This window comes from Telmatherina bonti (assembly GCF_933228915.1).
Source record: "Telmatherina bonti genome assembly, chromosome: 17".
NCBI classification, from domain to species: Eukaryota; Metazoa; Chordata; class Actinopteri; order Atheriniformes; family Telmatherinidae; genus Telmatherina; species Telmatherina bonti.
Window position 1 is genome coordinate 15,382,210 of NC_136615.1, and position 26,192 is coordinate 15,408,401.

At 38.3% G+C, this 26,192-nt stretch overlaps 2 protein-coding genes across 3 annotated transcripts; one reads left to right on the plus strand and one right to left on the minus strand.

Moving 5' to 3' along the window:
* Positions 1-723: 723 nt before the first annotated feature.
* On the minus strand, positions 724-3,081 carry LOC306768234 (tubulin alpha-1C chain-like). 2 transcript variants are annotated; one of them, XM_079256501.1, is made up of 4 exons: positions 2,977-3,081; positions 2,055-2,277; positions 1,828-1,976; positions 724-1,743 (listed from the first exon to the last, which is right to left on the minus strand). In XM_079256501.1, exons 1-4 carry the CDS (start codon positions 2,977-2,979, stop codon positions 766-768), a joined length of 1,353 nt encoding a protein of 450 aa, XP_079112627.1. In that variant the 5' UTR covers positions 2,980-3,081; the 3' UTR covers positions 724-765. The 2 variants fall into 2 exon arrangements, with proteins under 2 accessions (XP_079112627.1, XP_079112628.1); XM_079256502.1 differs by lacking the exon at positions 2,977-3,081 and adding an exon at positions 2,450-2,680.
* Positions 3,082-3,244: 163 nt separating this feature from the next.
* On the plus strand, positions 3,245-25,345 carry mtrex (Mtr4 exosome RNA helicase; the record flags this gene model as incomplete). Its single annotated transcript, XM_079256761.1, has 27 exons — positions 3,245-3,345; positions 3,650-3,790; positions 4,398-4,464; positions 4,571-4,633; positions 4,982-5,094; positions 5,731-5,905; positions 6,023-6,113; positions 7,008-7,132; positions 7,242-7,340; positions 7,601-7,721; positions 7,799-7,930; positions 13,838-13,917; positions 14,330-14,440; positions 14,847-14,948; positions 15,802-15,927; positions 16,419-16,569; positions 16,701-16,873; positions 16,958-17,026; positions 17,119-17,244; positions 17,312-17,422; positions 17,519-17,707; positions 19,775-19,938; positions 21,430-21,535; positions 22,918-22,974; positions 23,058-23,220; positions 23,627-23,731; positions 25,212-25,345. The coding sequence occupies 27 exons, from the start codon at positions 3,245-3,247 to the stop codon at positions 25,262-25,264; spliced, it is 3,114 nt and encodes a 1,037-aa protein (XP_079112887.1). The 3' UTR covers positions 25,265-25,345.
* Between the last annotated feature and the right edge of the window lie 847 nt (positions 25,346-26,192).

Genomic DNA, 26,192 nt, shown 5'->3' on the forward strand with positions numbered 1-26,192 from the left:
TGTTGAAGGGTTAATATGTTTGCAAATCTGCTTCAGTAAATTGGGAAGGTTTGATCTTTATTTTAAATAAACCAGTTAAGAACTGGTCTAATAGTGCCAGTTGTCTATTGGCATGAGGTGCCACACTATATCACAGCATCATTTTCAGGTAGGTAGTTCCAAAGAATTACTCATTCCCAGGGACCTTCAGTTAATGCCTTTGGGAAAATTTCTTAGGGTTGAAAGAATTCTAAAGAAATCAGAAGTACTTTAAGTACTCTAAATGTACCGTTCATGTGCTTTATCAGTACAGGTAATGTAATACAATTATGCAAGACAGCTAATCACTGGTGTGATCAGTTACAAGACACACCTAAAGTTTAAGGAAGTCTCTTGATTTGGTCTGCTTTTAAATTCTGATTTAAATTCACACAGATGGTCCAGAGGGTGCTCAATTTCCCCAATATGAAATGTTGTACAAGTGTTAGATAAACTGGCATCACCCTTTTCAATACCTTAAACACAGGCACTTAATTTCACATTGTAAACAGATTACGTGCTCAGTTTGCACCTGACTAATCATAGGCAGAAAAGGTTACAGCTGAAACAGGATTTCACATTTGTTTAAATGCAAGCATCTGACACCACATTTTGCTAAATGCTTGTGATCTCATCACTGGTTACTAATACATGGCAATCTTGCAAAGTATAGTTGCAATAAAGAGCAGACATGGTGCAGAATACACATTTTATTTTATGACTTAAAGCAGATTGTATACATGAAACTTAGTATTCTTCTCCCTCGTCGTCATCCTCCCCCATGCTATCAGCACCAACCTCTTCATAATCCTTTTCCAAAGCAGCCATGTCTTCTCGGGCCTCAGAAAACTCACCCTCCTCCATACCCTCACCTACATACCAGTGAACAAAAGCACGCTTCGCGTACATCAGATCAAACTTGTGGTTAAGGCGAGCCCAGGCCTCTGCAATAGCTGTGGTGTTACTCAGCATGCACACAGCCCTCTGGACCTTGGCCAGATCCCCACCAGGTACTACAGTGGGTGGCTGGTAGTTTATGCCAACCTTGAAACCAGTGGGGCACCAGTCCACAAACTGGATGGTGCGCTTGTTTTTAATGGCAGCAATGGCACCATTGACATCTTTAGGCACCACATCACCACGGTACAAGAGGCAGCAGGCCATGTACTTGCCATGGCGAGGGTCACACTTCACCATCTGATTAGCTGGCTCAAAGCAGGCATTCGTGATCTCTGATACAGTTAACTGCTCATGGTAAGCCTTCTCAGCAGAGATGACAGGGGCGTAGGTGGCCAGAGGGAAGTGGATACGGGGATATGGCACCAAGTTGGTCTGGAACTCAGTTAGATCAACATTGAGGGCACCGTCGAAACGAAGAGATGCAGTGATGGAGGACACAATCTGACTGATCAGCCTGTTCAGGTTGATATATGTAGGACGCTCGATGTCAAGGTTTCTGCGGCAAATATCATAGATTGCCTCATTGTCAACCATGAAGGCACAGTCGGAGTGCTCTAGGGTTGTGTGGGTGGTCAAGATAGAGTTGTAGGGCTCCACCACAGCAGTGGACACCTGAGGAGCAGGGTAGACTGAGAACTCCAGCTTGGACTTCTTGCTAAAGTCCACAGAAAGACGCTCCATTAGCAAGGATGTAAAACCAGAGCCAGTACCCCCACCAAAGCTGTGAAAAACCAGGAAGCCCTGAAGACCTGTACACTGGTCAGACTGAAAAAGATGGAAAACTTATTAGTTCTGTCACTCCAGTGACTTTATTGAAGACAAATAGTCTTTTGCTCTTAATTTACCCACCAGTTTGCGAATTCTATCCAGAACCAGGTCAATGATCTCTTTACCAATAGTGTAGTGACCACGGGCATAGTTGTTGGCAGCATCCTCCTTCCCAGTTATGAGTTGTTCAGGATGAAACAGCTGACGGTACGTTCCAGTGCGCACCTCATCTTCGGAAAGAAATTAAATCATGTTTGCAGATACATAATTCAAAAGCATAATACAAACTTCCTCCAAACAAGTTTTACCAATGACAGTGGGCTCTAAGTCCACAAAAACGGCTCTGGGGACATGCTTTCCAGCTCCAGTTTCACTGAAGAAAGTGCTAAAAGAATCATCTCCTCCTCCAATGATCTTATCAGAGGGCATCTTTCCATCTGACTGGATCCCATGTTCCAGGCAGTAAAGCTCCCAGCAGGCATTACCAATCTGGACACCAGCCTGACCAACGTGCACTGAAATACACTCCCGCTGTAGGGAAGGAAAAAAAAAAAAAAAAGTAAATCTGCATTACTGTCTTAGTAACAGAGTCAGTCTTCCAAGTATCCTATCATTACCGTCCTGATGTCACATGTTTATCACTGCTCCTAGCAAACAGAAAAAAAGGCTCTATTGTGAACTACTGAGGCATGACTAGACTCACCTGATTTGTCACAAGAACCTGTGAAATGAGACCCTTTAAATATACCAGCGGCTGGCGAATGACGTGCTTTGAGAAATGAGCTGAACATTTTCACATTAAAGTGAAAAGCAGATTTTGACCAGTCAGTTTCAAACATGACTGGTCAAAATCTGACCCAGATGACACGACCGCACAATTAAACGAAGAGGAGGGCTTTTAAAGCGTGTGACCGCAGTTGCATAAGGGTCCTATTTAAAAAAAAAAAAAAAAAAAAAAAAAAACTTTAATAGGAAAATGTTTGAGTGACAGGCACTCCCTCCAACTGGGTGAACGTGCACACGCGGAGTCACATTTTCAACTGGCCTGTCAAGCTACAACAAAGTGCCAAAAACCTCTTCGGCACAATTTATACTTTAAAATGCTTGCCCCGTTTGTTAAGTGTCCTTGTCTGTTGTGAGCTTAATAAATAAGTTTATCGAGTTGTCACCTTTGAAATTGAGCTGGAGAAGTCAGGATAAGTAATGAAAACAGAATAAAGATTTACTCACCATAATTTCACAACGCAAAAAGTTACAATCTTGGGATAAAAAAAATAAATGGGGTAGAACTGAAATTAACCGTAGTCTCCCACAGGAAGACGTTTAAGGGTCTTATGCAGGAGAAAACCAACACAAAACATGATGTGCATGCTCTTTTATATCCACTAACAGGAACCGTGTTAATCACTTGAGCCTCATTATGATTGGTTAGAAAATTTCGTCATTTCCTGAATACGCTATCTCGCGGTGTATTGTGGGAAATTTTCTCCTTACAAACATGGCAGATCCCTTTGGAGACGGGCTCTTCAGCGTGTTTGACGATGAACAACAAAGTTCTAATAGCAAAAAAGGACCCACTGCGGTGGCCACGGAAACAACGTAAGTTCATATACCGAAACAAGGTATTGTATGCGAAATTAATACGTTTTCTTGTACAGAAAGAGTGTATGTAGCATCATGCGTGCTCGAGGAAGTAAGAATCACGATACCAGCTAATAAGCTAGCAGGCACAGTTCAAAGCATAGGTTCAAAGTGTTAAAGCGCAAAGAAAACAGACTAATTTAAGCCTGTTTTTGTTGTGATAATGCTACCCCATTCCCAATGGATTTGAGGAAGGTACTAGTCTCTGTAAAATGTAGTTACATGGAAATGCCTCAACCAACGACATGCCTGTTATCTCCAGGAAAGCTGCAGGTAAAACCAGCGCTGACAAGGATTCAGGTCCTTCTGCTCGGATCAAGAGAGAGGCAGACACTGATGGTGGGGAGGAGGTGGTGATCGGGAAGAAAGCCCGACATGAAACTGTTTCTTCCAATGACTTAAAGTAAGGTCTTTATTTATTTTTTATTGATGACAAAAATCTCTACCCTTCAAGGGATTGCTGTGCAGATGTTGATATGATAAACAGCTGCACAATATAAGCAACATGTTTGTTTGGCTTTTTTTCCCCCATCGAGGAATTCAAGTCTGTAAAAATATAAGTAAATAATAATAAAATAAATAAAACCCATTTTTGGGTTTTCTAAGTAATTAATCATTATGATCAAACTGTAGCTTTATCAAATTAAAGAAAACAGAAAATGCTATGTTAAAAGTTCCCAAAGTTATAGCACATAAGTCTATATAATAGTCTTTAGAAATATTTCTTGCATTTTATGCACTGGTAATTTTCTAATCAACATAATACTTGCCAATAAATTCCACTTTTCTGTTATTGAATAATCATTTGAATATCTAACTTAAGTTGAATAAAATTGTTCACCAATGTCCTATAAGCAGACTTTTATTGTTGCTGTGATAACTTTATTTACTGAAGGAAATGGAGAACCACTGTACATACTAAATCTAGTAAGTCAGTATTGTTTTGCCTGTTGAATGTTAATCTCGATCTAATTGTTTTATCAATTTGCATTTTCCTTTCCATGTGTTAGTCTTGCAGAATTTATGCCTCAGGTAAAGGTAGAGCAAGTGGAAACTGTGGAAGGATGCTCACATGAGGTCAGTTTAATAGATTGGAAGTTCTCTGTGACCGTTTTTGTTTATTGGTTTTTAATTTTGTTACCGGTCTGATTATATTGCTAAAAATTGAAACTTACTTCAACAGGTTGCACTGCCTGCAGATGAAGAATATAAACCCCTAAAACCAAGAGTGGGGAAAGCAGCAAAGGTATGACAGATAATTTGAGCCCTCTTATTTATAAAATTAGTTTCTTTTTACTTTGAAATCTATTTTGAAACTCCTACATTTGTTAATTTTTTTGACATTGTTTTTTCCTCTGGAACCAAATCTTTATTCTGAAGGGTGGCTTTTAGTTTAAATGATGGTATCAAATAAGATAATTCTTTGCACAGTTTCTCTATTTTCATATGGGCATCTAAATATATCTGTAATAGTGTATTTTTATAGGAATATTATTTAAATTGCATTGCATTGATTTGCACCATTGAGTGCATACAAGATAAATATAGCATGTTTCTTTCTTCTCTGTTTCAATACATCTGACTTGTTTTGTAGGAGTATCCTTTTTTACTCGATCCTTTCCAGCGTGAGGCCATCTTATGTATCGACAACAACCAGTCTGTGCTTGTCTCTGCCCACACCTCTGCTGGCAAGACTGTTTGTGCAGAGTGAGTATCCACAGTAAAAACAACACGGTTAAAGGAATAACGTTTATTATTGTGACAGCTTATTTAGTTCATAAAGATGTTTTTGCTACATTTTAACTAAGCAGCACTCTATCCCTGTACAAATGATGGAACATAGCATTTAGTAACTCAGGTACATGTAATATCCTTTTTGATCCACATTAGACGCTGTGGCAGGCCTGGGCAATATGACCTCAGTTCAGTATCTGAATTTATTTATGTAATTGACATGAGCAAGATTGCATCAAATAGTGGTCCTGAATGTCTGTTCTGATTGATTTTTTTATTAATTGCCCAATCGTAGGCTGTGGTGTCGTTTATTTGTGTTGTCACTTAAACCTATGAAATTTGGTGGGTTTCAGAATTAATCAAATGTAAAGTAGGTCGGTTTTCTTCTTTTTCTTTCATTGTAATGTGATTATTAAGGATTTGTTTTTCAGATTAAGCTCCAGTGTTGAATTGTAAATACACTTTTCATTCTCCCCTTAAAAAAAAAAAATGCAGACTGAGTGCAATTACAATAGTTATTTAGTCCAACTAATATTTTGTTTTCTGTTTTTTATTTGTTTAATTTATAAACTGTAATAATAACACAACTGAAATCATTTGCTCCTATAGATATGCCATTGCACTGGCTCTCAGAGACAAGCAGCGAGTCATATTCACCAGCCCTATCAAAGCCCTCTCCAATCAGAAGTACAGAGAAATGTATGAAGAGTTCCAAGATGTGGGACTGATGACTGGTGATGTCACCATCAATCCCACTGCCTCCTGTCTCGTCATGACAACAGAGGTGGGAAGAAGTTTTGCTTTGTGGAGGCCTAAACATCTCAGATTTTACACATTTACTTCAAGGTGATCTTTGGGAAGTATGGCAACTGGTCTAACATGATAAACGTGTTTCCAACAGATTCTCCGGAGCATGCTGTACCGGGGTTCAGAGATCATGAGGGAAGTAGCATGGGTCATCTTTGATGAGATTCATTACATGAGAGATGCAGGTATGTAAAGAGAAAAAAGGAAGTTTTGAAGTTTGGTTGTACTCAGTGCTTCCCTATTTATCCACAGTCTGAAGATTGTGTATGTTGTGGTCTGGAATGTCCTTGTTTTGAAAAGGAGGCTGCATGATTCAAACTGAAGCTGAGCGGTATAATGTGGTGTTGCCTGAAAAAAACAAAATGATGTTTGTGATTAAGTTTTAAATTACTGTTAATATTGTTTGCAGCTTTGAAAAGGGCTCAGTTGGAAATAAAGGCTTCAGCCTGTAATATTGAAAGGTCACATGATAACTAAATAAGTATAGTTAGCTGATCTATTTTATGTTTTTGATGAGTATTTCAAGACATTGATACACTGATATTTTTAATATGTTTGAGGAAAAATTATTACTTTTTGTTGAGTCTGTTGACTTTAAAAAGAACATGAATAAGAAGTATGTTGTTTAAGGTCATACATAATTTCAGTGTGGTACAGGCCACGCCATGGGAGTAATAAAAAGATTGTTAGCAGGCACAGCTACTTCAACAGAAAATTAGGATTTTTTCCTTCATCAGTTACGTCTAAGCATCCAACATTGTGTGTTTTCTCTATTTTATTTCCGTTCCAATGATGTACTGTTAGTTTTTTCTAGATATTAAATGATTCTGATGCATCTAAATAGACTACTTATACTTTATAAGTCATTGCTGAATGCGTTATTTTACGTTTTATAGTTTTCCTTTGGAAATATTCTTTATTGTAAAATTTCTACATAAATCATGTGGAAGAAGTTTGTTTAAAACTGGGGTTGAACATTCATATGTCCAAAGCTAAACCACAAGGCATAAGATATGAAAAATGTTGTTGTATTTGACCTGCTTTTGATAACAAGAGCCGCTGGTTTGTGTGTGTTTTAGAGCGTGGTGTGGTTTGGGAGGAGACCATCATTCTTCTTCCTGACAATGTGCATTATGTGTTCCTGTCTGCTACCATACCAAATGCTAAACAGTTTGCTGAGTGGATCTGCCACTTACATAAACAGGTGAGATTAGTTACTTTTTCTGTCCTTTTGTCAAAAGGCATCAGTTATCCAGCTTTTTACATTGTATTTGCATGATTTGCTGAAATGTGCTGGTTTAATATTCCTGCAGCCATGCCATGTGGTGTACACAGACTACCGCCCCACTCCACTGCAGCACTATATCTTTCCAGCAGGGGGCGATGGACTCCACCTCGTGGTTGATGAGAATGTAAGTACTCATAAGCTACACTTACCAGTTTGTCAGAACTGATTAATAACATGGGATCAAAGTTAAACTCATAAATCTGTCGCCTGACTTTTATGGTCTCATTCAACAATTTTTTACCCTCATAATTTAGATACATCTAATGGAGTCAGACAAACATACACATCTCTCTGTTAGCTTATTAGTATTTGACACACACCAACTTTTTATTGTCATCTTGTTATTATTGGATAAATTTAATTGTTTTTTGTGTTCGTTCTCAGGGGGACTTCAGAGAGGACAATTTCAACACGGCCATGCAGGTTCTGAGAGATGCAGGGGATTCTGGAGGCAGCAGTGGAGGTGGCAAGTGGGACCCAAGAGGTCGAAAAGGAGGCACCAAAGGTATGTGTATAAAGTTAATAAAGATCTATAAGGACAATTAATTAAACTCATAAAGCCTGTTTGTATTCTCCTTTAAGGTCCATCCAGTGTTTTCAAGATAGTGAAAATGATCATGGAGAGAAACTTCCAGCCAGTCATCATTTTCAGCTTCAGTAAGAAGGAGTGTGAGGCCTATGCTCTGCAGGTGGCAAAGCTGGACTTTAATGGTGGTATGTACATTTGTGGTGCTGCTGCTTACAGTTTAACTTTAATCACCACTTCTTTATTTATGTGCTGTTTTTTAATTAGGCTCCAAACAACAGTTGACAGTTTAAAATACCTCCAAATATATTGTGGATAATTAACTCACCTGTGATCAACACAATACACAGATCCAGAACTAGGGCTGCAACTAACCATTATTTTAATAGTCGACTAATCTGTAAAAAAATTTTTCGATTAGTCATGATTATGTCAGTCCCACCCACCATCTGTGCTACCAGTTGATGCAGCTTTTTCCAGGATCCAGTATGTTTTAGCCCACTCTCTTTATGTGCATCATATGGATGTCTCCCTGATTCCCAGTCAGTCACAACATAATGTCCTTTAGTAAGTTAAGAATGGCTCTTGAACCAGCTGAATATTAAATTTAAGCTTAACAGCTTACTACTAATTTATTTTGAAACATTCAAACTTAGCTACAGTGTCATATCCAAGCTGTACAGAATTTGCCACAAAAGAAAAACTAAATAAATAAAATATTTTACCATCTTAATTTTTGTAGAATTGCATTGAAACAATTTTTTACATCTTGGAAAAGCCTGTTTTGTAAAATAAAGAATCCTTTAAAACATTCCTGAATACAAACGGTGATCTGGATCACCACCAAAATTAAATCACTTCTTCCTTTTCACATTTCCAACAACCCCTGAAAATTTCATGAAAATCCATCCATAACTTTTTGAGTTATCTGGAACACAAACAAACAGATAAACGCCTGTAAAAACATAACCTCTTTGGCAGAGGTAACAACGGCACATCACTAATCAGTAAAGATGACTTTGCCATCTGGAATGCTGGAAACCATGACTCCAGGGTGCTTTCGTTTCAGATAATAATGCATGACTGTCATGCTGCTGTGGTATGCCAACTCTGCGTGGCAGACTACACATTTCACCTGTTTGACACTTTGTTTAGCGTGAAATATCCCCAAACTTTGGAAATAGGTTGTGCCGCCGTCAGTTTATTTGTTGTTTAAACAAAGATGCTGCACAAAATGACAATACTGCCCCCCCAGCACTTCCTGTGGTGCTTTGTGCCATTTGCTTGGTGCTTAGAGTTCTTATACTGTCTGAAAAGCCGTGGTTGGTAATTGACATTAAGTTGCCTGGTGCAGCATTTCATTAGCAAAGCCGTCACAAGTGTTGAAAACGCGATGCATCGATGGATTTTCATTGTTGACTTTTTCAACGAATTGTTGCAGCCTTATCCAGAACTCTTTGTCTCTCCACATATCCTTCTGTCATTTTACCAACATCCAATCCATCCTATTGTACTGTTCCACCTGCTTGTATAACAAGCTCTCTCTTATAAACTGGACTAAACTTGAACACATGCATTGTGATTTCATTAGCACAGGGCTCTACACATCCACTAAACAAATACCTCACTATATAATCAATGCATTGTGATACAACACATGTAGATTAAATAAGTTAGAAAATGTTCAAAGACAATAAGTTTTCATAATTAAATGGCAAAAATGCAGTTATAAAGTGTGGCAGGATGCTAAAAATCACATGTGCCTCCGAGACAAAAAGGTTGCAGAGACATTTTCCCTTTAGATTCCATGGAAAACCCTAAATACAGTATGAAAAATATGTTTTATAATTGTTGAATTATTTTATTATTTCTAGTCACAAAGAAGTTACGGATTGAAGGATGTCCACAGGTTGAAATTACGCAGTGGTTCTGCATACATTTAGGGCTTATGTTTAAAGCACAGTCACTGATATCATCTAGAAATGCATGGAGACAACAACTGATTTCTTGACTCAGCTCACATAAAGATTCAGCTTTGAGTGTCTTTTTATTGAAAACGCCCACATCACATTAGTCTGGTCACACCAAGCGGCAACCTCCAACGGTTAAAAGTGAAGCCTATGTGGAAATGCCAAAAATTGCTGTTCCCCCCTCATCCACTAGGGGCTCCAAAACAGATCAAATCCCTATAGACTCTCATTTTAAAAAGGCCAACTTCACGGCAGAAATAAACATGTTCACAGCCTGGAAAAAAAAACATTTCAGGTTTAACAGGTCAGGTTTACCTTCATGGCAGCTGTGGGGGGAGTGAATTTTTTTCGAACTTCTCCGTTTAGAAGTAATTTAATCTCGAAATTCTGCATATTTTGGGCTGTGCCCTTTTGATTGACAGGTACCTGATGGCATGCTTTATGAAGGAGGAATGTAGAATAACAGCGTGACTAAGCTTTAACCCATTTACATCCGTTAGCTGGTAAGCTCCTGTTAGCGCCAGGTTTGTTCAATAAGCTTTTAGCTACAGACAGGTTGAAAATCGCTCGATATAAGTCATCCACAACTCGCTCACAGCCACCCTCTCAGCTCCACCTCTTTGCCCATTTTTGTATTTTTCGGGCGAGACGACACACTTGACACTGCCAAGATGGCGATGGGTAGGAACTGCCCAGCGAGCTTTAATTCAGCTCTTCAGAAACCTACGGTCATACACACCTGGACCAGCAGCCATCCAATCGGCAAATCAGAATACAAATTCCCTTCACAGAAGAAATCATCCTATTTATAATTGAATGAACATGAGTTTACATAAACACAGAATAATAATTGAGTAAACCTATCAACAAGGGGGAAAAAATTAATTTGGAAGAAAAAACGAAAATCCTGATAATCGTTTAATAATGTAATCGTAGCACCCTGATTCATAATCGAATTGTAAGGTACCTAAGATGCAACACCCCTACTTGTGATCACTTGATTGTTTTAAAACTGATAACAACTGTTGAGAAAACTGGGAGAGGACTTGTATTTAGGCAATGGAGACGGCTCATCAGAATGGTAAATTGTTGGCAGGCAGAGCTGATTGAACCCTCCCCACAGGAAGAGCGTCAGGAATATGGCTGTTTGTCTCAACGGATAGGCAGAGGAGTTGCTTCACGAAGACCAGTCCTGTTTTGAGATAATTCAGCTGCAAAGGGATCTTGGCTCACATCCACTTTCTTCAGGCTTTTTCCAGTGGAGTCAAACATGCATTTGAATTCTTGTTGGGCAACATTTGTTTCCCTCTTGATTTGTTTTTCCTGGATTGTGACATTATTATAAATGTGGTTTGTCTCCATGCTTAGCTCCTCCAGTCCTGAAGACATTTATTCTGTGAAAGAGAAAAAAAGTTTGCTAAAGTTGATTCTCATTCCTCAGAGTACGCTCGTTCTTGAGAAGGTTTACTTGCCTAGAAAACAAACAGGTAGCCTCAGCAACAGCAGTGAAATCATTAAACTATACTAAACATAGTTGAATAGAATATGTGCAGAAATTTGTTTGCAGATGCTGTCAAATGAACATGACATTTCAGAGTATTTGAGATTTCATCACTGGAATAAATCTCACCAACATAATGACCTCAAATGATACCCATTAATTACTTAGTTTCTGTAACAAGCATATTTGAACTAGTTCTCTCAAACAAAGAGCTGTAAAGTTGCATGGAGTGACTATTGTATATGTGCTCTGTTTGTGTCTGCGCAGTTGTGTGTAGGTGGCTTATGATGAAGAGTCAGAGCCACATCGCTCCTCTAGTTTCATTTCCCCCCAAACAGCTGCTCTACATCCCCTACCTATTCTTAATTTTTTTACTTTTAACTTTCATTTCTTCCTGTCTATATTTATGTAATGGGCTTAAAATACTGAAGTCTGCAGTATGCTGTGTAATGTACTATTTGTGCAGCACTGGTAGAGATGGAGAGCTGTGTTGGAGTCAGGGGATCAACTGGTGCTGAAACCCAAATCAAATGACCACATCTTACAAATGATTGAAGTTTTGGCTGGTTTATGTAAATACTGACAGATCTGGACATAAATCTTTTCTGTGATGTTGTGATGAAGCTTTTTTGGGGGGGGTAGTACAGGCGCAGTGCAGATGTTTCTGCTCTTACTGGCGGTGCATCAGCTAGATGCAGTCTCTAGATCCAGTGTTTTCATCCAAGTTTTAAAAAATTCAGTCTTTGAAAGTCTCATGGCTGTCAATATGTGTTTATATATAAGCTTTAACAGAAGTAAGAATGGCTCTGAGTTCCTGCATGTTGGTGCTTCATGAAACTCCAAGCCACTTCTTGACAATATCTGCTTTATTCCAATGCATACATCCTGGCTTATTTAGCACCTCTTCTTAGCCATTTTTTCCCCTATTTTTACAGCATGTTTTGATTAATGGACATATTAGTAAGATGATGATTAACCCAAAATAACCCATTTTTGGGTTAGAAAAATACTATAGCTATACAAACCACATCCCTGTCATTAAAGCCTTAAATCAGAAACATTTTTCTTCAGGTTTGTCACAAATGTCTAAACAAATGTCTGTGTGGCAGAAAACTGTTTGTTTGGGGAAAAAAAACCCCATTGATAAATATACATAAAGTAAATAAATTATGTGCTTTTGTAATTAAGGTTTATGTTCAGTCCCAGTTGGAGCTGAAGTTTTGAGCAAACCCTCAGTTCTTTATATTTTGTTGTAAGTAGATAACGTCTCTGGATAATTGCTCCTTCTTAATTATTTCTAGTCCTGACCGGTTTTGTTTTGTTTTGTTTTTTTACCTCCGCCAAGGAGGTTATGTTTTTACTGGTGTTTATTTGTTTGTATGTGTTCAAGATAACTCAAAAAGTTATGGATGGATTTTCATGAAATCTTATAGGAGTTGTTAGAAATATGAAAAAGAAGAACTGATTAAATTTTGGTGTTGATCACCGTTTGGATCCGAGAATTTTTTTTAAAGGGTTCTTTAACAGACCCACAGACAAAAAAAAAAAAAAAAAGGAATGTCATATTTCTGTTTGTTTGCCACTTAATGCAAACGATGCATATGAATCCATTGACCAGAAAAAAATGAGAAGCTACTTCAAGGGATGAATCAACTCTGGGCTCGCATACAACAGAAAAATTGGCTAAAAATGTAATTTTCCAGACAATATAAAAGAAGTAATGTGTAGCTCGACACCTTTTGATCTGTAGTGTGTTATAACTGGTCAAAATGGGCTGAGAACATACATCTTTTGATGATGGATGCTTGTAGACTGAACCAGTTTAAGCATCTTCCTTACCTTATTCTGTGGATCTTCTATGATTAGTTATTATTTTGATATATTATTAGTTGTGATTGTTAATATGATTACTTATTTGAAGCCACCGATTTATCTATCCGAGGTTTATTTTATTTATAAATCTATTGATTTATTTAACCTAACACTATAAATGTGGTCTTACTTTAATACTGAATCAACTGAATTTCCAAAAACCATAAAAACTGAGAAGTCTAATTTTGTGAAATTTCAAGGTCTGATTAATACAAACTACAGAAGAAGGAACATTTCTCAGAATAAATTCATGAATAAATAAGACATTTCCCCAAAGATAGTGAAGACGGTTGACCAGCAGTATGTTCCATGTAACAAGATCCTGTTGTTGTGGAATGACCAGTAAATGCATTTGTCATTCATTGTAATAAAATGTTTAGAATAAATCGTGACAGCTTGGAGCTTCAATTAGTGGGTGAAAAGACGGCCATCAGTTGGAAAGTATTGACATTTGAGCATATTTCTTACAGAATGACACACGTTACAGTCAGTCTTTTTAAAATACTGCAGCAAAGCTAATGAAATCTTTAGTCAACAGAGACTTGCTCAGTCTGTTTGTGGTTAATGTTTTCCTGCAGGAATCTTCTCCATTGTCCCACAATTACCACACGTCAATAGAAATTAAAATAACATTTTGAGATGACTCAGATTTGCAGTGATTGAGCATATAAAATGTTTTTGTGGTCACATTTAGACAATGACGCAGGCATTAAAATTATGTTTTAAAAAAATGGTACATTTCTTTGTTTCAGATGATGAGAAACGTCTGGTGGAAGAAGTGTTCAGCAATGCGGTGGACTGTCTTTCAGATGAGGACAAGAAACTCCCTCAGGTACCAGGACCGGTGCATACCAGCTCAAACTGCTTCCTCAGAACCTGCGATATTTTTAAAACGATCCTTGTTTTTAATTTAATGTTGACACCTTGTAAAATGCACAAAAAAAGGCCTCGCAATTTCCTTTAACCTTTTTCTGCTAAAAGAATACAGTCAACCAGTCTGGTTGAAAAGAGCTGCATGTTTAATGACAAAGGCTCAAGCTGTGAGCTCCTGTTGTTTTATCCGGCTCCATTGAGTAGCCATGCTGAAGGTTGTGGCTGCTGGTGGGTGGACTACTACATCACAAGCACTGGCTTTTTCCAATCTTTTTCTCTGGTTTAAATGGCTAAAATCATTTGATAAAACTTGATGGATTCAAATCGTACCAAACCTGGTAGTTCAGTAGTGAATCTCTGGTGTTATACAGGTCGAACACGTGTTACCGCTGCTGAAGAGGGGAATAGGAATCCATCATGGAGGCCTGCTGCCTATCCTGAAAGAGACCATTGAGATTCTTTTCTCTGAAGGACTAATAAAGGTACCCCAATTTATTTAAGAAAATACCCATTCAACGCCACTTGGTTAAGAAGTGTTGACCCTGTTTAGCAGCTAATATCAGGTTTTACTTGTAAATTGAAGTGACTTTGCCAGTGGGGAAAGCTATGATTGCAAACCTTATGTAGCCACGCATAGAGGCGCAAACAGACTTCAGAATTCTGATTAAAACTAGCTGCATGAGTTAATGACAGGAGTCACAAAGTTAATGAGGCATTTAAAAACATCTTACTATACATAAAAACATCTGGAAATCTACATGGCAAAGAACACAATCACACTGATGTGTTGTTGCGTAAAAGTGTAAAGAAGAAATATACTGCAGGGCAGCTTTGAAACTGAATTGTTGAAGATTTAATTCTGATGATGTCCTTCATTTCCCACTCCAGGCTTTGTTTGCCACAGAGACATTCGCCATGGGCATCAACATGCCAGCTCGAACTGTGCTTTTCACCAGTGCACGCAAGTTTGATGGCAAGAATCATCGCTTTGTAAGAGCACCCTCAGCTACACTTTGGTCATTGTTGCATTTTAACTTGTCAGGAGGAAATTCTCTCTGCTCCTTCACAAAAGATTGTTCTGCAAATAACATTTTTGTGCTTCAGGTTCCATAGCTGAGATCTGGCTTTGCATAAGCTGGAAAATAGGCTTTTGGTGTGGTTTATGTAAACAAGACACCCATCTTTGAAAAAGTTAAATGTTGAGAAAGAAAGCTAACTGCACCTTTAGTTTGGTTTCACTTCAAAGCGAAGCTTTCCATAAACTATGCAGTCTCTTTAAAACAGTTCTGGCCTGTGTTTGGTGTGCAGTTGTCACACAGCGTGTTGCTCTGATGGCTTTATAAGGGCTTGGAGCTGCAGCATGCATCACTACATAAACAGCCACGTATTGTTTATAAGAGCTGGGGGCCGTGTGTGAAGCTGCCATCAAACACGTACACACACTTGGGCTTGAAAAGAATGAGAGGCAGAGAGAAACTGCCCTCCAAGAGGTTCATTGAGAACATCTGGTGCTTTTAATGGTGCCAAAGCTCCACGCAGGCACTTCGAAACACACCATTTTCATTCCTGCAAACACAGCACTTCAAATCTCAATCAGATCTCTTTATATATGAAATGAAGATCAGATAATCTCATTGCAAAATAATCTGTGGGATATGGAAAAGTGTTGCAATTTGCTATTCAAAATTTTAGCAGAAATTGTCTTTCAGCCTTGGTTACTCACATGGAAAAAAATCAGACATCTGATTGGACAAAAACACTTTTAATGGCAATTATAGCAAAAAATTTCCCCTACAACTTTTCCTGATATAATATTACGTCCTTTTTTTGTCTGTCTGTCTAGATTACATCAGGTGAGTACATCCAGATGTCAGGACGTGCTGGGAGGAGAGGAATGGACGACAGGGGAATCGTTATTTTTATGGTGGATGAGAAAATGAGTCCAGCTGTGGGGAAACAGCTACTGAAGGTACTGTGAGTCTTGCTACTATAGAGCTGTGCTCTTATCATCGCAAACAGCTTTTTCGGTGGCCGCCATCTCTTTGTTGAAATATTGTCCTACTACTCCATCATTTAAAGCTATTTTACTGCCGTCCTACAGAGAAGTTTAAGATGTTCCATCTGCAGATCATCAGAGCATTTGGTTCTCTGTTAAAACGTGTCATCGCTTTAGCAGAGAAGCCAGAGAGTCTTTAACGTTTGCCTTTCACTGACACGTCACTGCGTTGGGACTCATCTCACATGGAGTTTTCCACAAAACTGTCACGTGTAATTTATGTTGTTTAGAAGATTAAAATAACATTTTTACAGTATTTAAAATGGGAGAAAATGACTTATTTAGACCTCCATAGTTTTGGTTCGGATTTTAACCAAATACCAACTGGTTGATCTAAATGTCTTCATTTAAAATTGTTATTTGCAGTAAAGGTGGATATCTTTGTCCTTTTCTGTGCTGTGCAGGGTTCTGCAGACCCTTTGAACAGTGCATTTCACCTGACCTACAACATGGTGCTCAACCTGCTGCGTGTGGAGGAAATAAACCCAGAGTATATGCTGGAGAAGTCATTCTACCAGTTCCAACACTACAGGGCACTACCTGGTGTGGTGGAGAGTAAGCATTTTTCGACAAGTTGCCTCTGCACGCTCCAGAATTCATTAGATTAGATAGAAACTGGTGGACAAATCCTACTGATTGTTGATTTTTGGAAGTTTTAATCAAATTTTTTTATTAATTTTCTGCAGAAATTAAGAAGCTGGAGGAACAGTACCACACTATCGACATTCCAAATGAAGATAGTGTGGTTACCTACTTTAAGATAAGGCAGCAGCTGGCCAAACTCGGAAAAGAGATACAGGAGTTCATCCATAAGCCCAAATACTGCCTCCCCTTCTTGCAGCCTGGGCGACTTGTCAAGGTTTGTTTTTATTCATCAAGTGATAATTTTAGATTTTTGCTTGTTATTAGCAAAATAAAATAATGTCTTTTGATGACAAAACAGGTAAATAAGGATGATGCAGACTTTGGCTGGGGAGTTGTTGTAAACTTTTGCAAGAAGTCTAATGTGAAAGTAAGTTGATTTTTTTTTTTTTTTTTTTTTTTTTGGTGAAGTTTAAAGAAATGTATAGATAAGATGTGACTAATCTGTTCTTTCTGATGTAGGCCAGCACAGACTCTGAGCCACTATATGTGGTGGAGGTTTTGCTCCATTGTAGTAAGGACAGTGTGAAAAACTCTGCAACTGAGGCTGCTAAACCTGCTGCAGCAGGGCAGACTGGAGAGATGCAGGTTGGTGAAATTAATACAAAAATACACTAAACTGCTACAGCAGGTATTATAATCATGTTCCATGCAGGTGGTTCCAGTGATGCTCCATCTACTCACTTCCATCAGCTCAGTTCGTCTTTACATCCCCAAAGACTTGAGGCCTTTTGACAACAGACAGCTCATGCTCAAGTCCATACAGGTACAAACTAAAGCCATCCAGAAACAAATATATTAAAACTATCATTATAAATGTTCAGAAACTAATTTTTTTCTCTTCCATTTATATTGTACGTAGGAAGTGCAGAAGCGTTTCCCAGATGGTGTTCCTTTACTCGACCCCATAGATGATATGGGCATCAAAGACCCTGCATTGAAGAAAGTTATTCAGAAAGTGGAGGCTTTTGAGCACCGCATGTACACCCACCCCCTGCACACCGACCCCAACCTGGAATCAGTTTATTCTCTCTGTGAGAAGAAAGCTCTGGTGAGAAACCGTGAAGCTGCATGACAGGAAGTCCTGTTAAATGTCAGGTGAACAAACCAGCCTTTCTAGAAGAGAGTTGGTCATTGCTGCTGCTTAAATGTTTTAAGTTTACCGGTTCACTTATTTTATTAGAAACAATGGCTGACCTTTTATTTGTCGCCTGGCTTTCACTTGTCCTTGTGTACTGAAAACTCTGAGACAAATGCAGGAAGAAAACAAGGAAATAATTCCTGCATCCCCAGTCATAGGTCAGTTAGCAGACATTGTCATATGATGAATTGAACATTTTTATTTTGTCATGTTTCTGGAGTTTGTGTGGGATTTTAATCCAGAGAGTCGCAGTTAACTTACAAATAACTAGTGCCGCTTTTCTGGAGCTGCTACAAATCAACAGAAAGCATCTTCTGCAGTACAAAAATAGACTTAAAAATACAGTTTATAACAATTTATACATAAACGCTGATAGAACTGTCGGTAAACAACATTTAATGGGTCTTCCTCACATTGTGTTCATTATAGCTAACATGAACCCACACTCTTTAATCACAATCTACACAGCAGCTCTGCTTCACACATGCTTTTTAACAGTTTTGTGATTCTGTACACAAACACTGCTTTACTCTAAGCTCATCAATGATGATTTGACACACAGTAAACCTTTTTCCCTCATGACAGGCGTCCAAAATCTCTACTATAATGTGATGTCTTTTTGATGCGTACAGATTTACTCATCTTAACTACACTACACAAAGAAACACGCAGTTTTCATGTATACCAAAATGGTAATGCAAGTCTGGACCAAAGCAGCAGACTAAGCAACCCACAGAATGAGTCTAAATAATAATATCCCAAAAAACCATGATATCAAAACAAAGCAGGAAGTAAAACTATAGTAAAAGCTTCATTTATAGTTGCCATTCTCAATTTAATTGAAGTATTTACCTTTTACAGAAATATGAATAAAATCAACATTAAAATATTTTAATATACAGTATTTAGTTTGATCTACAGAAATTTGTAGAATGTTGATCATGATTTTATTCATAATCTCTATCAAACACTGAAAGTAAACGTCTAGGCTTAATTTCGTTCTGTTCTGTGCAACTCTGTGGTGGTTAAAGGATCAGTGACACACTTGATTGGTTTTATCAGTATAGACAAAAATAAACCAAGCTGGGCTTAACAATTTGCATAAATATTTACATTTCACTGTGGTTTTGAATTTTGTGAAATGATAAACAGTGCCGTGCAAACTGGTCTTACTGGTCTTACTGTATTTGGAACAAGATAAATCTATTGTATTACCAGCCCATTACATCTTCACTTTCTCTCCAATCGTATCAAACTAATACCAAGTGAGGAGTGAGTATGGCTTCACTCAGTGGTCACCAACTCCTGTCCTTGAGATCTACCCTCCTGCTGCTTTTAGATTTTCCCTGGTACATCGCATGTGATGCACCAGTCTCTTGGTGAGCCACTGGTTTAACAGCTTTAGCTTTCATGATGTCAGTTGGAGATCTCCGTTAGTCTGTTTTACTTTGGTTAAAAATTACAAGTTAAAAGAAAAGTAACACTAATGTACCGTCAGCGATAGCTGATTTTTTTTTTTTCTTTTTCTTTTTTCCCCCCAAGCGTTTTCTACTGCGACCACTTGAAGTGAATGTTTTCTCAGTTTGTGTGATTATTTCTTCACTGGCACACATGTAGAAATGAGTTCAGAGAAATCTTGGGTTTCTTTTTCTGAGTAATAAACCTCACTGTTGAAATCTTTGTATTTTCACATTTTTGGCCGGGAGGCATGTTGTCTTTTGTAATGATGAGGAATTGAAGTGGGTAATTGATATTGCTGGTTCAAGATAAACACAAACCATCTGTTGCGATTTTCATTCACATTCCTTTTCATCACTATGACAGATACTGTTTGAGATTAGCTCATGCAAGAAGCAGCTGGTAGTTATCACACAGCTTTGAGTGATAACAGCGTTTATGTAGAAATGCTGGGAGTGTCACCAAGTTGCACATTACACTATATAAAACAACGTGTGTTTTTTGTTTTATATGTTTTAGATTGCGGCAGACGTTCGATCAGCCAAACAAGAGCTGAAGAAAGCTCGGACTGTTCTGCAAATGGATGAGCTGAAATGTCGCAAGAGGGTTCTGCGCAGACTCGGCTTTGCCAGTCCCTCGGATGTCATCGAGATGAAAGGGCGAGTTGCCTGTGAAATCAGCAGGTAGGGGAATGTGAGAGCATGTATCTTTTTTTTCTTTTTTCCATATTAAGTGTCAGGGCCTGATCATGTTGCCTGTCTGTGCTTACCACTTCATGTCTCAGTTGAATGACCTCTGACAGCACACAATGCACCCCTCCAGGTGTGATCTAAACATTCTCATTTAATGAACACATTTAAAAGAGAACAACTTTGAATGAGAAGGAGCTTGAATTATTGTAGTGGAACCTGTTTCTGATAACAACTCCTTTAGTAGCGCAGATGTCCGAAAAAGCGCTTAGGGAAAGTTTCCTTGCACATTTATAGGAGGGTTTACAAGTGCAGTTTCATCCCAGTAACGACAGCTTGTTCACTTCTGCTGACAGCCTGGTTTCTTGGATCACTGATGAGGGAGTGAATCTGGATGTTATTGGTTAGAACACAGAACTCTCTCTTAACCAAATAAAGTATGTGTGATTGACAAGATTTGCGTATTCCACAATTTTCAGTCCGTTAATGGTATTTCATTGTCCATTTCCTGGTTTTTCCACTGCTCCCAGTGCAGTAACAATGAAGCTTTTGTCCAGAACTTCCAGATCTTTTTTTTTTTTATTTTTTTATTTTTTTTTACATCAGATGTCTTTAGGAATTAATGGGGAAAAAATTAAAAGAATTATTGTGCAGCATGCAGTACTGCTGTGGGTAATGTTGTGTTGTAAATACATTGCATCCTTCTGTCACAGCAGCACCGTCCACATCTTTAATTCAGAGTGTCAGGTGTTCACGTTGAAAGGCAGAAGTTAAAGTTAACCTTCTGGAGTTGTTTGGGAAGTACAATCTGCTTTGAAACAAACAAAGTGACTATGCAAGATTTGTCCTGTCCATAACAGCACCACAAGGTAACACTGCTGCTGCCCATCAGCCTGTGAGTGCTCAGGATGGGGAATTAAATTGAAGTCCAGATTTGATTCAATCTGTTTTTTCTTTTCTATATATTAATTATTAATAAATTATCAGTGTAGTGGCTTATTTAAATACAAATATTATAAGCTGAACAAATATTTGTTTCAACTGGATCACAGTGACTTTATCATGTCTGAAAAGGGCTTATAGATCACTTTTTTGTGAACTGAGCCTTTACAAATAGAGCTACATTGAATAGAACCATTTATTCAACTAATTATTTGAAATATACTCACAAAGCAGTTTCCTACCAAGTAATAAAAGACTAATAGCCCCCCAAAATAAAAAGCTCCTCAACCTTGTTCCACCGGAACATAATTATCCATGATGGACATGTTGTATTGAACGTCTGCCCTTGCTTCCTGCTTTCAGAGACATGAGGAAATTCAAACAAACACTGTTTTTAATGTAATCGGATGTTCTGAAATGTTTCTGCCATAATTGTCTGTTCCCACCTCTCCTTACTTGTGTCATAGCTGCTCTTTTAGTAGAACAATGGATGTTGCAATCATATTCTGCCAAAATACTAATTATTTGCATGAAACTTTTCAGCGCGGATGAGCTCCTGCTGACCGATATGGTGTTTAATGGTCTCTTCAACAACCTGACAGCTGAGCAAGCCACTGCCCTGCTGTCTTGCTTCGTCTTCCAGGAGAATGTATGAACACAAACACACCGTTCTTTTAAACGTTCCCAAACACCAACATCATCTGATTTCCATTCCCACACATTTGAGCCCAAATCCCATTTTCCCCTTTTCAACCCCCTCCCCTTTGGAAACATAACAGTAACTTGAGGTGGTGAGTTTGTCTAGTGCAGAGGTCTTGTTCTGAGTGCATCTGTCCAACAGGAGATGTTCAAGCAGAGATTTTTGTTGGCTTTCTGTCTGCTGAGTCTTCTGCACAGCTCTCTGCCTAAACTCGTTCCTTTCTCCCACCGTCGTCTCCCATTTGACTTTTCCTCAAATGCTCCATCATGAGCAGACGACGACAAGCAGCTGTCACATTTGAAACACAAGAGCTGTGTGTGGTGTGTGTGTGTACACAGCTGTTATCTGTCATTTAAGACCACCTGTTGCTAGTTTATTTTGAGTTAATAGCACCCCATCCAATCTGTGTTTCCAAGTCGATGCATTCAAGTCTGTCTGGTGGTCTTTTTTTTTTTTTTAAAAGAGCACCAGACATTCAGCTTTTGTTTTAACAATGATTTCCCCAGTCCTGTATTTAACTGGTAAAACACTTGTCAGTCAGTCATACATATGTCAGAAGCCTCATTTGGTCAAACTTGTTTTGCTTTTATAATTTATAGTTTATCCTTCACAAAAATGACCTTTTAAACAGGAAGCCAAACTGTGAAGCTAGTCTGCTGACTTGTCGATTTGAGGTTTAGTTGCAGCTTTAAACTTGCACAGCTGTAAGTTACGAGAGTGAAGTCTTGACTGGACTAGAACATTTAAACCTGGCTTCTTACCTATGCTTAAAACTTTTCCTCTAAAAAGAAAAAAGAAAAAGCAAAGTATTTATATTATGAAAACAGATGATTTGCCTCTTGTGGTTTTTGTTTTATATCTGGCTGAGGAATAAAAGTGCTGTGAGTTAAGAGCTCAGAGTAAAGCTGTTGGCAGGAAACATATATTTATCAGTAACATACTGCCTTTTGCAGTTAGTTCAGTGTGGGTGTAAAAAATAACAGTTAAAGCTGTTGTGAGTTAACAGAATCTAACGAGTGAAAACCAAACAGCAGCTCTTCCTCTTCTCATTCATGGTGCTTTTAACATGGTATGGTATGGCTCAGTATGGCTTCCCCCTGCTTCTGCGTTGTTGTAATGTTGCGTTATAGTAATGCTTGTCATGCTTGCAACCTCAGGTTAGGTAGTACCAAAACCAAAAGTGTACCATAATATTGGCTCTGTGGTAATATTGGCTTACCATGCAGTGCTGTTTAATGGAAACACACTCTTTGTGTTCAGAAAAACATGTGAAAACAAACATGATTTCCTCTTTTAAAACAAACTTCCACCTGTCATCATTCACTCTTCAGGCCAGTGAGATGCCGAAACTAACTGAACAGCTGGCTGCACCACTCAGACAAATGCAGGTGAGACATCACAAAGCACGAGGTGGGATAAGCAGCTTCAACTGTGGTGGAAATATGAACACTGATTCTCTTGTTGCATTCAGGAGTCTGCAAAGCGCATTGCCAAAGTATCCGCAGATGCCAAACTGGAGGTGGACGAGGAGACCTACCTGAACCAGTTCAAACCCCACCTGATGGATGTGGTCTATGCCTGGGCCAATGGGGCCACGTTTGCTCAGATCTGCAAGATGACTGATGTGTTTGAAGGTTTGTTATAGATGTGAATCGCCAACAGCAAGTTTTGTACTGACTTAACAACATGGGATCATTTTACTTTCCACATTCTCCACTTGTACCTTTTCATTCGATCCAGAATATGGACATTTTTCCCCTCCATTGCTAGAGTCCATCTAGAGTTTAGATTTCATCCCTATATGACTACGATCCAAAATCTTTTAAAAATTTATGAGCTTTGTCGGTTCTTGCATAGTTTCTCTTTCTCCGAGATGATTTTAGCTGAAAAATGCCTGAAGATTATAACAAGGAAATAAATCAGAGTTGGGGGAGCTCAGTGAGTTTGAATGTGTTTTGGCACCAGGGAAAATTTATGTAATTATTCATTTGTGCCAATTTTGCTTGAAAATTAACCTTATTTTCCAACCATTTTGTGTAGGAAGCATCATCCGCTGCATGCGCCGCCTGGAGGAATTACTGCGACAAATGTGCTCTGCAGCCAAAGCCATCGGCAACACTGAACTGGAGAACAAATTTGCAGAAGGTATGAAGTTCAAAGTTATGGAGGGATTGATTGAAAACTAAATGGTTGTTTTTAATCTTTGCTCTTGGCTCAAAATTGTGTGATGCAAATCATTGTAGATTTAAAAAAATCGGTGATTATCTTAAATACCGTATTTTCCGGACCGTTTAAAATCCTTCTGAAATCTGAAAAATCGACAGTGTTATGTATTAATTCATTCCAGTTGTGCTTATTGATCTCAAACCGATTTTGTGAGGTACACGACACACAAATATCTGTCAAAATATCTTTGTGCGACACGAAGCAGTGACGCTTCTACTACTGTGCTTCGGCTTCAACATACTGGTATCGAGCATAGACTACTGGTTTACTGTGTGGGACCACGGGATAAGCGCATTAAACCATTTGGACCAGTGCATTACCTGTATGGTTTTTAATGCACAACAACAGTGTCTGGAACACCACGACGTGCAGCGGTGTTAATGCAGTTTTAATACGTAGATCCCAGTTGTTTAATCCGCTTATACCATGCTCCTGCACAGTAAACATTATGTAGCTATTTTTTTTCCCCCCAAAACTTGCTAAACATGCTGAAGTAACTATTGTGTTGTTTCGATGTAGTTTTTATGCTAAACAACTGTTGTCAAGCTACAGCACATTTCTTTTACTCACCTGTCAAAAGCGAGAACCAGCCGATTGTGTTGCTATGGTGATGCCCTGAGTGATATAAAGGTGATTTAACAAACAAAAAAAATGGCGACTGGCATTAGAATTTATCGCTGATCGTGATGCACCTTATAACCCAGTTATGTATAAAAAAAAAAGATGTGATATTAAAAGGTCATTAATATTGCGCCTTAGAATCCAGTGCATCCTTTGACCGAAAAATACAGTATTTAAAAATATTTTTATGATTTGAATACAATTATCAGCTCATACAACAAAGTATAGCAAATGTAACTGTTCTGAACTGTTCAAATGGGATAGCTGATGAGAAAATGAGGTACTAAAAACTTTATAGGTTTACTTTCACAAATAATGAATAAGAGGAACTCGTGTTTTTTGTTCTCACTGGAATTCATTTAAAACTTGATCTTCCAGAATATTTTATTTTATTCAGTTTTATTTTGAATAGTTATTGTTGTCTTTGCATTACTAAAATCCTTTTTAAACATACTGTGATTATAGATGTGGCAAAGTATAACTCAAACCTGGCTGGAGTTTTCAATATTTTACATACAAGACCAACTATTTTGTATTTGCTCCATTTTATAACCCGAACTTCATCATGTCCCGCTCTAAGCTGTTAGTATGAAATCTTATAAAGATTTTTTTTTCTTAGGTGGACAACCTGCAGGTTGCTTTTTTCTTTTATCAAAACAAATTCACTGGTAATTAACGGATTACTTTTCTGACAACAAACGTAAAACACATCAGGTTCTGGAGTATTGGTAGTAGACAATGTCGTAACGTGATTCATTTCTATATTTTGTCTTTGCAGGAATAACAAAGATCAAAAGAGACATCGTCTTCGCTGCCAGTCTGTATTTATAGTTTTTTTTTTTTTTTTTTATGCAATAGACCCTCTCAAGGCCCGTTAGCCTTCTGTTCTTACAAAAAGCTATTTGCTTGGAAAATGTTTTTTTTTCCCCATAACTTTTAATTTAACCTTTAAATTGAGCTTATAGTTTATTCACACTGAATGCATCAATCTGGCTAGAACTCATTGGAAATTCAGGTTTTTATTTTGCATGGGCAAACTTAACAACAAACATGTTTGATTTCTGTTCATCTTAATGAGTAAAATGGCTTTATTTTTCCATATTTTGACATTTGTACATATCTGTAACATTGTTTTTCAATAAAAGTCTGTATGGTGATTTGTATACATACAGATTATACAAAAGTACATTGTTGTCTATTTATTTGTTAACATTAGATACACAGCTGTAGCAACTGCAGTCCAGCAAAGGCAACACAGGACTTAAAAACTGACAGTCTACTCTGCAACACTAACCACACGTGACAGGTCAGACAGTTGGAGAGTAAGACAGCAGTGGCCTGGAGTCAGCAGTTCCAGATGTGCAGCACTTCATGCTCTCTGGTCTATCTTTCCAGGACTTTCTAGTTTTTCTAGCCCTTTCATTAACACTTGCCCAAAGGCAGAAAAGTTTAAAGGCTTACTTTTGGGTGCTGGAGACATTAAAGTGACCCTTAAATCACATCCTCAAGCGCTGACTCCAGGTCAGGAGAAGCACTAAGCAGGATTACATTCACAGGTTTTCATCTTCCTCTTTCCCAGCAGTGGTCAGACCCTTTAGTGTGTGCATGCAGGCAGGCCGGCCTTCCCACCTCCTCAGTTGGTCATGCTAAATGATGCCCATCCTTTTCAAAAATCTAGCTGCTAGCTTACATCTGGTCAGTCTGTCTTACCTTATTTTGCCACCACATAGAAGACTGGTGGACAAGACAGTAAATGACA